This window comes from Sus scrofa, chromosome 15 (assembly GCF_000003025.6).
Source record: "Sus scrofa isolate TJ Tabasco breed Duroc chromosome 15, Sscrofa11.1, whole genome shotgun sequence".
Taxonomy (NCBI): domain Eukaryota; kingdom Metazoa; phylum Chordata; class Mammalia; order Artiodactyla; family Suidae; genus Sus; species Sus scrofa.
The window spans coordinates 132624632-132643055 of record NC_010457.5 but is presented as its reverse complement, the minus strand read 5'-3'; the positions used below and the strand labels follow the sequence as shown (position 1 = coordinate 132643055).

Genomic DNA, 18424 nt, shown 5'->3' with positions numbered 1-18424 from the left:
ATGGAAACAACCCAAATGTCCACTGAGAGATGACTGGATTCAGAATATGTGGTATATACACACAATGGAATACTACTCAGCCTTAAAAAAGAACGACATAATGCCATTTGCAGCCACATGGCTAAAACTAGAGACTCTCATCCTGAGTGAAGTAAGTCAGAAAGAGAAAGACGAATACCATACGATATCACTGCTAACTGGAATCTAATATACAGCACAAATGAACCTTTCCACAGAAAAGAAAATCATGGATTTGGAAAACAGACTTGTGGTTGCCTGGGGGAGGGGGAGGGAGTGGGAGGGATTGGGAGCTTCAGGTTAATGGATGCAAACTATTGCTTTTGGAATGGATTAGCAATGAGATCCTGCTGTGTAGCACTGAGAACTATATCTAGTCACTTATGATGGAGCATGATAATGTGAGAAAAAAGAATGTATACATGTATGTGTAACTGGGTCACTATGCTGTACAGTAGGAAAAATAATTGTATTAGGGAAATAACAATAAAAAATAATAAAAGGCAGAGTAAAAAAAGAAGAAAAAAGGCATTACGGGATCAAAGAGGATAATTTCATGTTAATAAAAGAGTCAATTCATTAGCAAGATATGATTATAAACATACATGCACCTAATAAAAAAAGCTTCAAACCAAATGAAGCAAAAACTGACAAAAATAAAAGGAGAAATAAATCCTCAATCACAGATATTTATCAAGTAAGTAACAAAACAACTACACAAGAAAAGTAAGATCACAAAGATCTGAAGTGTGTGTGTGTTTGTGTGTGTGTGTGTGTGTGTATCTCAGGTCTTTATCCATATTACATGAAGTCTTACAATTCATTAATATAAAAAAACAATTTCAATATGGGTAAAGCCTTGCACAGACCTCTCAGAAGACTAAACATATATGAACAGCCAATGAGCGTGCACACAGGTACACACACATACACACACAATGTTCAACATCACTTTGTCATCAGGAAAATGCAAAACCAAAGATAACAAAAACCAAGAAGTAAATATTACTATATGCTCACCAGAATGGTCAAAATAATAATACTATATCCTGGTAAGGATATGGAGAAACTGAACCTCTCATACATTTTTAATAGGAGTGAAAAATGGTACAACTACTTTGGAAAACAGCTCATGACTTTTTCATAAAGGCAAACATATGCTTACCATATGACCCAGCAATTCTACTTCTAGGCATTTAATCAAGAGAAATAAAAACATATGTTCATACAAAGACATGTTCAGCAGCATTCACAGCAGTTTTGTTCTTAATGGTCAAAGCTGAAAATACTCCCAATGTTCTTCAACTAGTGGATGGATGAATAGACTCTGGGACATTGATACAACGGAATACCATTTGGCAACACTAAACAGCCCGCATGAATCTCAAATGCATTATGCTAATAGAAAAAGGCCTGACTAAAAATAATTCCATTTATATGACATTCTGCAAAAAGCAAATCCATAGGGACACAAAACAGATTTGTTGTTGGCAGGAGCTGTGGGGTAAGGGGAAGTGTTGACTTAAAACGGACACAAGGGAATTTGTGGGTAGGATGGGGCTGTTTTCCATCTTAACTGTGGTAGTGGTTATACAAATCTACACATGCTTTAAAATTCACAGAGCTAAAAGAGGTAAACGTTACTATATGTAAATATGGGAACCAACTAAATCACTTTCGCATCCAAGCCAAACAAGCTCAGCATCTATATATAGAGGGGAGAGTAAAAATCAATTGAAACATCTGAAAGAATAAGCCAAAGTTATCAACTAAAATACCAAATATTTTTCATTCTGACAAAACTTTAAATCCAATAAACACTTATCAAAATATCATAATGCACAAGGCATTCACTAGGCATTAAATAAGTCCTCCTTACAGTGAGGTGACACTTAATAGTTAACAAGATACTTTCAAGGAAGTTCCCTTCCGGCACAGAGGGTTAAGGATCTGGCATTGCCATGACTGTTGTACAGGTTGCAACTGTGGCATGGCTTTGATCCCTGGCCCAGGAACTTCCAAGTGCCATGGGCATGCCCCCAAATAAATAAATAGCCAGTTAAAAAAAAATACTCTCCAAAATATCACCACTAGTATTGTCCTACAGATACATGGAAATAAGTCAGACTCACAGAACACACTGCCAAATATCTTTAAGCAGAAGTAAATATCATTTGAATGGCATAAACTCCAACAAAAGGAATGATTGCTTCCTGCTGAGATGACCAAGGAAGGGCTTAGAAAGATGGTAGTAATAGCATGGGTCGAGAGGACAGACAATGATGAAAAAGATGGTATAGAAAAAGTCTAGGAAGTTGGCATGTTTGAGACACAAGTAGATAAGTATAGTTAGAGCTGGAAGCTTCTAAAGACACACACACACACACACACACACACACACACACACACACACACACACACACACACACACAAATCCACAAAGGAAGACTGAGCTCTTCCTTGCCAAAGAAGCTCTTGATGTCATCCACAGTACCTTAAAATGCACATGCAAACACACACACACATAGTTTATTTATTTCTTTTCTCTTTTCTCCACCTGATGCTTAAAAGATAAGAGAAATGATATAACAGTCTAAACACAAATAGAGCTGAGGCTCTATGCGTCATTGATCAATTGGCTATAGGATTCCATGGAGAAAAGCTGGAACTCCCAACTTTGAGAGAATCCAAGCTAAAATAATATGGTACAATGATGGGGAATCACAGCCTGAGTGAGGGCCCAGGAGGGGTTGAAGCCTGAGCAAGAAAGGTGACTTAGTGGAATAACAAGCCAGGAATGTCGACGTACTGGTTACCAAAAGGGATGAGCAAATAAGGAAATAAGAGCCAGGTCTCTCACCATTTGAGAAGAGAGTTACAAATATGGAAAAGGGGAAACTGTAATGAACCCCATAGTGCTGTACTAGGATTTGAGCTTTTAATATAACTTCACTGTTTTCAAGATAGGTAGGTAGGTAGCCAGACAGACAGACAGACAGGCAGACAGAGTGATATAAATAAATAAATACGCATATACATGGCTCTCTTCACTGAGAAGGCTTCTGGATTTCTCCACTAAAAGGCTACCAGGGCTGCTGAGAAAACGGCTAGTTCCTGGGCTAGCAAAGGGAAAGCAGGTGAGGCTGGGGCACCTCCAGAAAATGAAGTGGTCAAAGAATGATAAGAACATGTCAAAATTACACAGAAACTAATTTAGGGGTTTCTGCCGGCCAAATCTGGGGCAAAGGAACAAAATAATGATAGTAGCATATTACTCCTCTGGGAAATTACATAATCTGCTCTTTCCCCCAAGAAAGCATCTCTACACTAAACATACCCAATTCTCAGGAACTGTGATGGTATGGAAATGCCCTTCTCTCCCTTCAAGATGCTCAAGATCACTTCCACACCTCTGGTCATGACTGGAGCACCATACTAAGCCACCAAGAGCTGGTCCAGGCAAGGATGGAGAAGTGGCCTCTCGGCAGAGATGACTCCAGAAGAAGCATCATGCCTCTACCTCTGAAGCCAGGGCAGGCTTTCTTCTGTCTCAGCATGCCCCAGATGGAGGGCCCAGCACGTGGACAAGATGACCATAGGACTCTGAAGGAAATTTCTGAAGATCTCTGAATGAACACTGACCTGATTTTTAAAATATGTTTGTCTTAGGAAGTTCCTTTCTTTAAGAGCAAAAGCCAAAGAGTTTTGTTGTTGGCCTTGTTATTTTTACCATCTGTTTGGTAGAGCACATGAGGGTAGACCACGCTCACTTTCCACATGAAGGCAGGGGGAGACTTTCACCAATGAGGCAGTTCCTTCCCCACCGTGGAGACTGTATTTCCGAAAATGGTATATAATCCAATATAATTTCCAATTCATATTTCACATAAAGTCATATTTCACTTCATACCAAGACCTCAAATGTTCCCTATGGGCTCTATGCAAAATAGCTGTACTTCTAAGGTTCGGAAGCTGACACTACAGAGGAAGTTACGGTGAACTCTGAGACCAATCTGGCTGCCACACAGAAAATTATTCCTGGAGGAGATCTGCTTATGAGATTTAACTTTGTAAAAGCAGTAGAAAAAATAAAAGAAACCTAGCCACAAGCTGTAAAGTGCAATGGAAGTTTATGTGCACATGGATTGACAGCAACACAAGAGCAAGACGTTTATCCACGCTGTGGTTGACCTTTTCAAGCTAAGACCTGCCCAAAGCTTTGGGAAGAATACTTCATTAACAAGTGGCTCTCCAGCTTCATTGATTAAGTCTCCAATCACATAAGAAACATGTCTTCGCTTTGCCATAATACTTTCGCCCTTACTTTGCAGACAGCTAAGCTAAGGTACCAAACAGAAGGCTATTTTTGAACAAGTGGGACCCAAAAGAATATCTCTGGGGTTACACAGTCACTGAGCAGGCCCAAATACTACTTTTCAAAATCAGCTGCTAAAATCCAGTTTTAAAAGAATTATTTTAAAGTCACCTAGATTTGGGGCTTGTTTTGGGTTTGGTGGTGCTATAATTTTGACACTTAAGCCAATGGTGAGTCTTCTGATGGTAGAGTAACATTTTTTAAACCAAAATTTTCTAAAAGTACAAGGCTAGAAATATAACTTTAATATTGTTCTATTTGAATCATTTAAAAAGCTGTCATCTTTCCCCCACTTTGATAGAAGCATAAAAAAAAAAAATGAGTTCAATGTAAGCTGGTACTGCCACATAACCTCACAGTTTATGCCATTGCAAAAATTCTTGTGAAAATTATCCTGGGCAGAGATTTTTTGTATACAAAGTATCAGCCAAGAACAAATTTTTATAGCTCACTTCTCAACCCTTTAAAATTGCATTTTATAATGGAAATACTGAAAGATGTTTTACCCTTGAGGCACTACTTTAATATTTCTAGCTTTTCCAAAATACAATACTATGAACTCAGGACCAAAGATATAAAAAAGAAACAGCTGTAAGTTACAAAGCTTTTTTAAAAAATATGCACAAATAAAAGTGTTTTATGAATCAAACGTTAAGTTTACATACACTTACCTCTCATATCTATTACATTTAATTTTCAAATGCTTTCTTAAACCATTTCGTCAGTATTTCAATCTGTGGACATTTTGCCCCCAAGATTCTTTGTGATCAATGATTGACTACAACCTGGCTGTATACTCATTCACCCATAGAGAACCTAGTTCCTGTTTCCACACTTGAGAAAAGTAGGCGTATTAGCTAATTTCATGTTCATTCAAGAAAAAGGAAGGCTATAAACCATCATGAGTCTTAGAAAACGTGGCACAGCAGGAATCCATTTCTGGGAAGTAAGTACTCAAAAAAAAAATGAAGAAAATGTGTGACAAGGACATCCCAGGACACAGCATAAACACAGGCATGTATTTAGTAGACATGTGTGGCTAAATGAATTTCTTCTCTATTCCTTCCTCCCTACTATCTTTAAGATCAGCTTATACCTCTACTTAGAACCAGAGGAAGTTACCAACTCGCAGTATCTGCCATCCAGACCCAAAACTGTATCCACAACATAATAACCAATGTGCACTTCGGTCCTTTGGATTCCAGAAGGTCTGCGATATGAAGAAAGGGTCACAGAAATAAAAGCCCTCCAGAACTGAGGTGCTGAACTGGCTGTTCAATACCTAACTTGAGGCATGTCACATTACTTCTAACTTGAAACATGTCCTAGTTTGATCCCCTTTAAAATAAGGAAGTTACGTAATTATATATATCATATTATCAAAATGAGAAATAAAAATCATATGATCTTCTCAATAGATGCAGAAAAAGTACTTGGCAAAATTCAACATCCATTTATGATAAAAACTGTCCATAAAGTGAGTATAGAGGGAATGCACCCAAACACAATATATGTGACAAGCCCATAACTAACATCATATTCAATAGCTGAAAAGCTGACAAAGACTCCACAAAAAAACTGTTAGAACCTAATAAATTCAGTAAAATTGCATGATACAGAATCAAAATACAAAAATCTGTTCCATTTCTACACACTATATAACTATCAGAATGATAAATTAAGAAAAGAATCCTATATATAGCCACATAGAACAGAACAAAATACCTAGGAATAAATTTGATTAAGGAAGTGAAAGACTTGTACACTGAAAACTGTAAGACATTAATGAAAGAAACTGAAGAAGATGCAAAAGAAAGACACTAAGTGCTCATGAATTGGAAGTTAGTATTGTTAAAATGTCCATACCACCCAAAGCAATATACAGATTCAAAGGAATCCCTATCAAAATCCACTGACAGTTCTGCAAATTAAAACCACAATGAGATATCATCTCATACCTGTCAGATAGCTATCATCAAAAAGACCACAAATAACCAGTATCAGTGAGGATATGGAAAAAAGGAAATTTCATGGGAATGTAAATTAGTGCAGCTACTGTGGAAAACAGTAGGGAGGTTTCTCAAAAAACTAAAAACAGAATTACCATATGATCCAGCAATTCCACTCCTGTGTATTTACCTGAAAAAAAACAAAACCACTAATTCAAAAAAACACATGCACCTCAATGTTCATAACAGCACTGTTTACAGTTGCCAAGACATGGAAGCAACCTAAGTATCTATCAACACATGAATGGATAATGATGTGGTACACACACACACACACACACACACACACACACGTAATGGGATATTATTCAGCCATAAAAAAGAACGAATTTTTTTCAACATGGATGGACTTGGAGGGCATTATGTTAAGTGAAATTAGTCAGAGAGAGAAAGAGAAAAAAATGTATGCTATCAACCATACGTGGAAAATAAAAAATAAAAACAAACTAGTCAATATGACGAAAAAGAAACAGACTCACAGATACAGAGACAAACTAGCGTTTATCAGTGGGAAGAGGGAAAGAGGAGGGGCAAGTTAAGGACAAAGTATTAAAAAGTACAAACTACTACGTAAAAAGTAAATAAGCTACAAGGATATAATATACAACAAAGGGTATATAGCCAATATTTTATAATAACTGTAAATGGAACATAACCTTTAAAAATTGTGAATCACCATGTTGTACCTCTGAAACTAAAACTGCACATCAACTATGCCTCAATGAAAAAAATTCAATGGCATTTTTCACAGAAATAGAACAATCCTAAAATTTGTATGGGATCACATATGATCCCAAGTAGCCAAAGCAATCTTGAAAAAGAAGAAAAATCTCAAGGGATTTCACTCCAATTTCAAACTATATCACAAAGCTACAATCATCACAATAGCATGGTACTGGCAAAAAACAGATGCTATGGAACAGAATAGCCAGGCCACAGGTGGTAATAAGCTCCTTGACATCAATCTTGGTGATGAGTTTTTGGATCTGACTCCAAAACAAAGGCAACAAAAGCAAAAATAAATAAGTGGAACTACATCAAACTAAAAAGCTTCTGCACAGCAAAGGAAATCATCAACAAAATGAAGAGGCAACCTACTGAAAGGAAGAAAATATTTGCAAATCATATATCTGATAAGGGATTGATATCTAAAATATATAAGGAACTCATACAGTTCAATAGCAAAAATCCAAACAATCTAATTTTAAAATATGAAAAGCATCTGAACAAACATTTTTCCAAGTAAGACATACAAATGACCAACAGGTACATGAAACGATGCTCAGCAACACTAATCATCAGGGAAATGAAAATCAAAACCACAATGGGAGTTCCTGTCGTGGCGCAGTGGTTAACGAATCCGACCAGGAACCATGAGGTTGCGGGTTCGGTCCCTGCCCTTGCTCAGTGGGTTAAGGATCCGGCGTTGCCGTGAGCTGTGGTGTAGGTTGCAGACACGGCTTGGATCCCACGTTGCTGTGGCTCTGCTCTGGCGTAGGCCGGTGGCTACAGCTCCAATTGGACCCCTAGCCTGGGAACCTCCATATGCTGCGGGAGCGGCCCAAGAAATAGCTAAAAAGAAAAAAAAAAAAACACAATGAAATGTCATCTCACTCCTATCAGGATGGCTATTATCAAAAAAAGACAACAAATAACAAGTGTTGGTGAGGATGTGGAGAAAAGAGAATTCTAGGGCATTGTTGGTAGATGTATATTGTTGCATCCACTATGGAAAATAGCATGGAAGTTCCTCCAAAAACTAAAAATAGAACTATCGTATGATCCAGCATTTCTAATTTCTGGGTATTTATCCATAGAAAACAAAAACACTAATTTGAAAAGACGTACGCATCCCCATTTTCACTGTAGCATTATTTACAATAGCCAAGACATGGAAACAATCTAAATGTCCATAAATGAATAAATACATAAATAAAGCAGATGAACATACATGCCCCCCACCACACACACACACACACACACACACACACATACACACACACACAACGAAATACTATTTAGCCATAAAAAAGAATAAAATACTGCCATTTGCAACAACATGGATAGACCTCAAGGGCATTATGCTAAGTAAGATAAGTCAGACAGAGCTAGACAAGTACTTTATGGTCTCTCTTACATGTAGAATTTAAAAACAGACTCAGATACACAGAACAGACTTGTGGTTGCCAGAGGCAAGGGTGGGGAAGGAGCTAAACAGGTAAGGGGAATCTAAAGGTATAGACTTTCACTTATAAAAATCATTGCATCTTCAGCTTCAAGACTATGACACACTCCGAGTAAAACCATTGCAGGAGAAATGTAAAATTTGTCATGTCAGTAACAGAGCAAGGACGGAAGGTGTGTTCACTAATAGAAAGGAATATTTCATTTTATGAACAAATTTGCTTGTGTTCAACTTGACCAGGACAATTACACCGTAATTGTTTGATTCTATTTGTATATTAGTCAAAGGTAATGCAGAGAAATGCTATTTTTTTCCACACTTTTATTCAATATAATCCATTTTTACTTAAACACAGACAAGTACAGAATTATAACTGCATAATATGACACATGTTTACAAAGTAAACATGTACACATGTAACTACCAAAATGAAGAAATGGAGTATTACCCATGTATTCGTTTTCTATGCTGCCTAAAAACTCATCACAAACTTGGCACCTTAAAACAAGACACTTATTATCTCACAGTTTCTGTGGGCCACATGTCCAGAGACATGGCTCAGCCAGGTCCTATGCCAGCCTCTCACCAGGCTGCCACTAAGGTGTCACCCGGGGCTGCCATCTCATCTAAGACTTAAGGATCAAGGTCCTTTTGTGAGCTTAAGTCACTGTTGACAAATGCATTTTCATGCACCTGTAGAACTCACAGCAGCTTGCTTCTTTAAGGCCAGCAAGACAGTACCTCTTACCTCTAGACCTTACTTTAAAGGGCTCACCTGAAGAAGTCAGGCTCATGAGGATAACTTCCCTTTGGATTAACTCAGAGTCCACGGACCAGGGACTTTACGCACAGGTGCAAAATCCCTTCACCTTTGTCAAACAGTGTAACGTACACACTGGAGTAATATTTTATCACATTCACAGTTCCCACTAACACTCAAGGGGAGAGGCTCATATGCTGGCATGCATATTAGAGGAGGGCCTTGGGGCGCCACCTCAGAATTCTGCCTACCAGAACCAACACCCCAGAAGCCACTCTCTCGCCCCTTCAGGTTACTGCCACTTCAAGGATAAGCCACCGGACAACACCCTAAAATAGCTTCACATGTTTCTAAGTATGGTGGTGTAACTACTCTTCTGTGTTTGGCTTCCTTGGCTCAAAGTTCAGGATATTCATACTTAATTTCTGCCCAGAGTTGGAGTCGGTCCATTGTTGCTGCTATTTAATGATGTACTGCACCACGACATATTCACCCATGCTACTACTGATGAAGATGCAGGAGGTTTCTAGGCGGGCTATTTTATACAGTGTTGCTTTGAAGATTCATGAACATGTTTATGCAGCTCCAGCAGATGACCCCAAGCACTTTTTCAAGGAGGCTACACCGACTGCATTCCTACCAGCAGTGTATGAGAGCTCCAGTTATCCCCCACCTCACCAACCCTCGGTATTATCCACCCTTTTCAATTTAGTACTTTCGGGGGGTTATGAAGTGGTACTGCATTTCGGTTTTGACTTAAACTTCCCTGATAATTGACGAAGCCAAGCATCATTTTATAAGTTTATCAGCCATTTCGATATCCTTTGTGTGTGTGTGAAAGATGTAAGTCTTTTGCCCATTTTTCTATTTGCTTGGTTTTTTCCCTCAATGATTTGTGGGAATCCATGATAAGCTCCAGACAGGAGTCCTTTGTTAGACAGATGTGTTGCACATATCTTCTCCCACTGTGAAGATTAATACTCACTTTCCTTATGGGTTTTAATGGGTTTATAATGTACTCCAATTTACTTGGGGGTTTTTTTCCCCCCTTTATAGTTAGTGTTTTTTGTTTCCTGTTTAGGAAATCTTTGCTGCCTCCAAGATTATAAAGATATGCTCCTGTGCTCTCTTGTTAAAACTTCCCTGTTTCGCCTTTGACATTTGGATCTGTAGTGCAATCCAGATGCTGCACGACAAGGGTCGGCATCCCTCTTCTTCATGTAGGTATCCAAAGGGCCCAGCAACTACTTGCTAAAAAGAGCATTCTTTCCCCCACGGCATTGCCTGGTCACCTTTGTCACAAATCAGGTGACTGTATTTGAATCAGTCTTTTTCTGGAAGTTCTACTCTATTCATCAGCTTGTCTCTCCTTGTATCAACTCCATACTGTCTTAATTGTGCTCACCTTACGGTAAATCTTGACCTTGGGAAGTACAAGAACTCCAGCTTTCTTCTTCAAAATTACCATGAGGGTTTTTGGTCTCTGCATTACCAAAAACTACTTAGAACCAGTTGGTCACTTTTCATACACACATAAAAATGCTTGCTGGGGTTGAGCGGAATCTACAGATCATCTGGGGGAAGAATTAACACTTTTATCATATTGAATCTTACAGTCCCTGAATATTTAGCTAGGACATCTTTAACTTCTCTTGATAAAATCATGTACATTTTAATGTTGAGGTCTTAGAAACCTTTCATTATATGTATCCTAAGGTATTTATTTTCATATGCTAACATAAAAGGTACCATTTTATAATGATTACTGATTTGTTACAGATAAACAGGAATACAAATACTTTTTGCAAGTTGACTGTGTATGGAGCAGCCTTAATCCTTTTGGAGTTTTCACGTATAAAAGCAAGTAGTCTGAAGGTAGTGACCACTGTCCTCCTTTCCCAGCCCTTACGGCTCTTTTCCTATGCTTCACTGCATCGACTGTGTGTGGCCTCTGCTGCAGTGTGGGTCTGGAGTGCTGATAATGAGCATCTTTGTTTTATACCCACTATCGGAAGGAAAGCTTTCACGGTTTCACCATTAATTATGATGTTTTGCAGGGGGGTTTGGTAAAAAGTCTTTATCAGATTAAGGAGACATCTTCTATTACTAATTTGCTAAAAACTTTTATCAAAAATGGGCATTGAATTTTACCAAACAGTTTTCTGCAAAAACTGAGGTAATCCTATGGTTTTTCCTTTTTTCTATTAATGTGGTTAACTGTGTTAATCGAATTTTTCTATTTTTAATCCATTTACTGAGATATGACAGACATGTAGAAAGCTGTACCTAAGTGACGTGTGTAAGTCAGTGAGTCTGGGGATAAGTACACACCCATGAAAGCATGGCCACCACCATGAAGTTCACAGACATATCCACACCTCCCAGCTTCTCCCCACCCTCTTTAATTTTATTTTCGTGTTTAAAAATACTTAAGATCAACCCTCGTAGCAAATTTTAAGTATACAAGATAGCATGTCAGCTAACTCTGGACTATCGTCTCCCCTATTAATTGAGTTCCAAGTAGTAAACCAACCTCGCATTACTGGAATAAACCCCACTTGGTCCTAATCTGTCATCTCCTCTATATATCTATGGATTCAATTTCCCATTATTTTATTCAGGATATTTCCATCTCTGTTATTGAGAGAGACTTTCCTATGATTTTCTTGTATTGTCTTTGTTATTTTTTTAAATATCAAGGCTATGTTAGTCCCACAAAACATTTTTCTATTCTCCAAAAGAGTTTTATAAGACTGATGCTATTTTTTTATCTTTTAATATTTGGAAGCATCAGTTGGTAAAGCCATTTGATTCTGGCGTTTCCTTGTTTAAGAAAAAAAAAAAATTTGAGGAGTTTCCGTTGTGACGCAGCAGAAACAAATCCGACTAGTATTCATGAAGATGTGGGTTCAATCCCTGGACTCACTCAGTGGGTTGGAGAGCCAGCTATGCCATGAGCTGTGGTAAAGCTTGGATCCCACATAGCTGTGGCTGTGGCATAAGCAGGCAGCTGCAGCTCCAATTCGACACCTAGCCTGGGAATTTCCATATGCCATGGGTGCAAAAAAAAAAAAAAGTTGAATTAAAGATTCAAATTTTTTGCTAGATATGAAACTGTTCAGATTTTCTATTTTTCCTCTATGTTGTTGTACAGTACAAGAAATTTGTCTATTACATCCAAATTTTACCTTTACTTTTGAAAAATATTTTCATTGGATACAGATATCTAGGTTAGCAATTATCTTCTTTCTATTTGTTTGTTTTTTTGTTTTGTTTTGTTTTTTGACTTTGATATACCATGACTTCTAAACTCAATTTATTTTATCTTTTTAAATTTTTTTTTCTGCTATACAGCATGGGGATCAAGTTACACATACATGTATACATACTTTTTCCTCCCATTGTTGTGCTGCAATGTAAGTATCTAGACATAGTTCTCCATGCCACACAGCGGGATCTCATTACTAATCCATTCCAAAAGCCAATAGAGTGCATCCGTTAACCCCAAGCTCCCGATCCCTCCCACTCCCTTCCTCTCCCCACTGGGCAGCCACAAGTCTATTCTCCAAATCCATGATTTTCTTTTCTGTGGAAAGGTTCATTTGTGCCTTATATTAGATTCCAGATAGCAGTGATATTATATGATATTTGTCTTTCTCTTTCTGACTTACTTCACTCAGGATGAGAGTCTCTAGTTTCATCCAAGTTGCTGCAAATGGCATTATGTCGTTCTTTTTTAAGGCTGAGTAGTATTCCATTGTGTGTATATACCACATATTCTGAATCCAGTCATCTCTCAGTGGACATTTGGATTGTTTCCATGTCTTGGCTATTGTGAATAGTGCTGCAAGGAACATGCAGGTGCATGTGTCTTTTTTAAGGAAAAGTTTTGTCTGGATAGATGCCCAAGAGTGGGATTGCTGGGTCATATGGTAGTTCTATGCATAGATTTCTAAGGTACCTCCATACTGTTCTCCATAGTGGTTGTACCAGCTTACATTCCCACCACCAGTGCAGGAGGGTTCCCTTTTCTCCACACCCCTTCCAGTGCTTGTTATTTGTGGACTTCTTCATGATGGCCATTCTGACTGGTGTGAGGTGGTACCTCATGGTAGTTTTGATTTGCATTTCTCTAATAATCAGGGATGTTGACCATTGTTTCACGTGCTTGTTGGCCATCTGTATATCTTCCCTGGAGAATGGTCTCTTCAGGTCTTTTGGCCATTTTTCCATTGGGTGGTTGGCTTTTTTGGTGTTGAGTTGTATAAGTTGCTTGTATATTTTAGAGATTAGGCCCTTGTCGGTTGCATCATTTGAAACTATTTTCTCCCATTCTGTAAGTTGTCTTTTTGTTTTCTTTTTGGTTTCCTTTGCTGTGCAAAAGCTTCTCAGTTTGATTAGGTCTGATTGGTTTATTTTTATTTTTATTTCTGTTGCCTTGGGAAAATGATCTGAGAAAATATTCATGAGGTTGATGTCAGAGAATGTTTTGCCTATATTCTCTTCGAGGAGCTTGATGGTGTCTTATATTTAAGTCTTTCTGCCATTTTGAGTTTATTTTTGTGCGTGGTGTGAGGGTGTGTTCTAGTTTCATTGCTTTGCATGCAGCTGCCCAGGTTTCCCAGCAATGCTTGCTGAATAGACTGTCCTTTTCCCATTTTATGTTCTTGCCTCCCTTGTCAAAGATTAATTGACCATAGGTATCTGGGTTTATTTCTGGGTTCTCTATTCTGTTCCATTGGTCTGTATGTCTGTTTTGGTACCAGTACCACACTGTCTTGATGACTGTGGCTTTGTAATATTGCCTGAAGTCTGGGAGAGTTATGCCTCCTGCTTGGTTTTTGTTTCTCAGGATTGCTTTGGCAATTCTGGGTCTTTTGTTGCGCCATATAAATGTTTGGATTGTTTGTTCTAGTTCTGTGAAAAATGTCATGGGTAATTTGATAGGGATTGCACTGAATCTGTAGATCGCTTTGGGGAGTATGGCCATTTTTACAATATTGATTTTTCCAATCCAGGAACATGGAATATCTTTCCATTTCTTTACATCTTCTTTGATTTCTTTGATTAAAGTTTTATAGTTCTCGGCATATAGGTCTTTTACCTCCTTGGTCAGGTATGTTCCCAGGTATTTGATTTTTGGGGGTGCAATTTTAAAGGGTACTGTATTTCTGTATTCCTTTTCTAATATTTCATTGTTAGTATACAGAAATGAGACTGATTTCTGAATGTTAATCTTATATCCTGCTACTTTGCTGAATTTGTTGATCAGTTCAAGTAGTTTTGGGGTTGAGTCCTTAGGGTTTTCTATGTATAGTATCATGTCGTCTGCATACAGTGACAGTTTTATCTCTTCTCTTCCTACTTGGATGCCTTTTACTTCTTCTATTTGTCTGACTGCTGGGGCTAGGACTTCCAAAACTATGTTGAATAGCAGTGGTGAGAGTGGGCATCCCTGTCTTATTCCAGATTTGAGTGAGAAGGCTTTCAATTTTTCTCCATTGAGTATTACATTTGCTGTGGATTTGTCATAAATGGCTTTAATTATGTTAGGGAATGTTCCCTCTATACCCACTTTGGTGAGAGTTTTTATCATAAAAGGAATGTTGGACTTTGCCAAATGCTTTTTCTGCATCTCTTGAGATGATCATGTGGTTTTCTACTTTTGTTTTGTTAATGTGGTGTATGATGTTGATTGATTTACGTATGTTGAACCAAATCCTTGTGAACCTGGGATGAACCCCACCTGGCCATGGTGTATGATCTCTTTGATATGTTGTTGGATTCGGTTAGCTAAAATTTTGTTGAGAATTTTTGCATCTACATTCATCAAAGATATTGACCAATAGTTTTCTTTTTTGGTTGTGTCTTTGTCTGGTTTTGGAATTAGGGTGATGGTGGCGTCACAGAAGGTCTTTGGGAGTGTTCCTTCTTCCTTAACCTTTTGAAAAAGTTTGAGGATGGGCACCAGATCCTCTTTGTATGTGTGGTAGAATTTGCCTGAGAAGCCATCTGGTCCTGGGCTTTTATTTGTAGGGAGTGTTTTTCTGACGTATTCAATTTCATTTCTAGTGATCAGTCTGTTCAGTTGGTCTATTTCTTCTTGATTCAGTTTTGGCAGGCTGTAAGAGTCTAGAAAGTTGTGCATTTCTTCCAGATTGTCCAATTTGTTGGCATATAGTTGTTCATAGTATTCTCTTATGGCTTTTTGTATTTCTGCAGTATCCGTTGTGATTTCTCCTTTTTCACTTCTAATTTTGTTTATTTGGGTTCTTTCTCTACTCTTCTTAGTAAGTCTAGCCAGAGGTTTGTCAATTTTGTTTACCTCTTCAAAGAACCAGCTCTTGGTTTCATTCATTTTCTCTATTGTTTTTTGAATCTCTATTTTATTGATTTCCTCTTTGATCTTTATAATTTTCTTCCTTCTGCTGACTTTAGGTCTTTTTTGTTCTTCTTTTTCTAATACATTTAGGTGGTGGGTTAAGTTGTCAATTGGAGATCTTTCTTCTTTTTTGAGGAAGGCCTGTTTTGCTATGAATTTCCCTCTGAGCACTGCTTTTGCGGCATCCCATAGATTTTGAGCGGTTGTGCCTTCATTATTGTTTGTCTTGAGGTATTTTTTAATTTCCTTCTTGATTTCCTCATTGACCCATTGGTTTTTTAGTAGCATGTTGTTTAGTCTCCATGTAGTAGGTTTTTTCTCATTTCTTTTCCTGTGGTTGATTTCTAGTTTCATACCATTGTGGTCAGAGAAGATACTTGAAATAATTGGGCAGTTCCTGTATTACAGATGTTGTTCTGCATACATGTTTATATGAATTTTACCTTTCTGGGTTTTTTCCTCCACTACTGCTGGACCCTCTATTTACAGATACCCTCCAAATCCCTAAAAAAAGACCCTCCTTGCAATGCATACAGACACGTATACATTCTATAGCTCAATTCACAGTAGGGATTCGAGATGATGGTCTAAATAACAGGGATGTGGAAAGGGAGCAACTTCCTTTCCCAAAGCAGCTTCTCAGAACAGCAGCTATCAGAGTGGAAAAGCATCAAGGCAAAAATGGAAGAAAGGAAAATAAAATGAAGTAATTCATCCTTAATCAGTTTTACACCTCAGAAAAGGTACCAAATATCCCTATTTATTGATTCATTTATAATAAATTAATAAGGAAGGTCATTTAACATTAACTCTAAGACAAAAATCACACTGTGAGTATACAATACTAGGACTGGTTTTTCCTTCGCCAAATGAACTTCACTAAAGAGATGACTTATTTTCTGCTGAAAGAACAGAATTTTCCTTTTGAATCAGGAAGTCAAAAAGAACCCTTACATTCCGCATTTGTTAAAGTAGTTTCCAAATGTTAAGATATTCATTAAATCTCCCTAGGGTTTCCTAAACAAAGAAACAAATACAGGTTTTGAAAATAAGCCTCCCGGAATCCGTTCAGGCCTAACAAATGGTACCACTCTCTGTATGTTCCAGGAGAACGGCGCTGAATATACAAGAGCACTGTCTGTTATATTCAGTGATACAGTCCTTTATCCACTTCAACATACCTGCCCAGAATCATGCTGAATGAATCATCGCATCAACGAATTAAGAGAAAAGGAGACACCAACTGACATCTAAGTACCTCCCTGCTTTAACTTATTACAAAACACACACACACATTTAAACCGCTTTAAAAATAACTTAATAATAAAACTGATACCAATATCTTTTCTAAGTTTTTCAGCCTTAACAGAACTACCTTGAAGATAGAAGTATGAACAAAAACCCAAATTCAAGGATTCTCTGATTTTAGGGACTGACTTTTCATCTGTTGCCACGCACTGCCCCCTCATGAATTAAATCAGTGTGCTCTGGCCTATTCAGAAATGAGTCGTGAATAATGAAAAAGAAATAGCTACAGTTCACTCCATCTTACAAAGTAATCTATATCTGCAACACCCAATATTTACAAAGGCCCTAGAAGCGTGCTTATCACAGAACATGACTCAATAAACGGTAGTTGCCACTTTGAATATCATCACTCATTTCGTGGGAATCATTCATAATAAGCCACACAAAAAATACCCAGAAGAAATCAAATCAAATACCACTGAAAGGAGTTCCCTTTGTGGCTCAGTGGTAACAAACCCAACTAGTAACCATGAGGATTCAGATTCGATCCCTGGCCTTGCTTGGTTTTAAGGATCCCACTAAGTGTTGCCATGAGCTGTGGTGTAGGTTGCAGATGTGGCTCAGATCCCATGTTGCTGTGGCTGTGGTGTAGGCCAGCAGCTGCAGCTCTGATTTAACCCCTAGCCTGGGAACATACGCCACAAGCTCAGCCCTAAAAGGCAAAAAAAAAAAAAGAAAGAAAAAATTTGCAATGTGAACAAAAACAATATAAAGGCTCTATGATAAGGATGAAAGGAGTTTTCACTGTGGTGCAATGGGTTAAGGATCCAGTATTGTCTCTGTGGTGGCGTGGGTTTGATTCCCAGCCTGCTGCAGTGGATTATTAAGGATCTGGTGTTGTCACAGCTGTGGTGAAGACTGCAGCTGCAGCTTGGATTTGATGCCTGGCCTGGGAACTGCCATATGCCATGGGTGGGGCCAAAAAAGAAAAAAGAAAAAAAACAAGGACGAAAAACACCTGAAGGTTTTCCAGTTCAGTAAAATAGCAACCTTGAGTTGTCTCCACAATTATGGAGACACAAAGGAAAGGCTTCCCAGGGTCAAAAACCTGTGGATCCAGTATTAAAAGATGAGTCTGGGGGAAAGGCAAAGATATTAGCAGAGAACTGCAAGGAGAGGAAACGATGTGTGTGACAGGAAAACAAAGGCGCGCAGCTGCATGGTACTTATTCAAAGACCTCCATGCAGTGGTGCCTAAAGCTAAGGGCACGGTGAAGGCTGCCCGAGAGGCAGGTCCTAGTAGGCCATTATGTCACACAAAGGAGTAAAAATGTTAATTGGTAACAAAAGGCTAGAAGACTCTAGTCTGACCTAATACTAACCGAGAAACAGGTGACTGCATCTGGGCCTCAGGGAGAGAACGGACCTTTCTGGAACAACTTACTCT

General features: G+C 38.3%; 1 protein-coding gene across 6 annotated transcripts in view; it reads right to left on the bottom strand.

The window, feature by feature from the left end:
- Positions 1-18424, bottom strand: part of DIS3L2 (DIS3 like 3'-5' exoribonuclease 2) — a 362160-nt gene that overhangs the window by 259888 nt on the left and 83848 nt on the right. The window contains exon 4 of one of the 6 annotated variants that reach the window (XM_021074521.1): positions 6498-6532. Coding sequence (XP_020930180.1) covers positions 6498-6500 — 3 coding nt within the window. The 5' untranslated portion in view covers positions 6501-6532. 6 annotated transcript variants of the gene reach the window in all.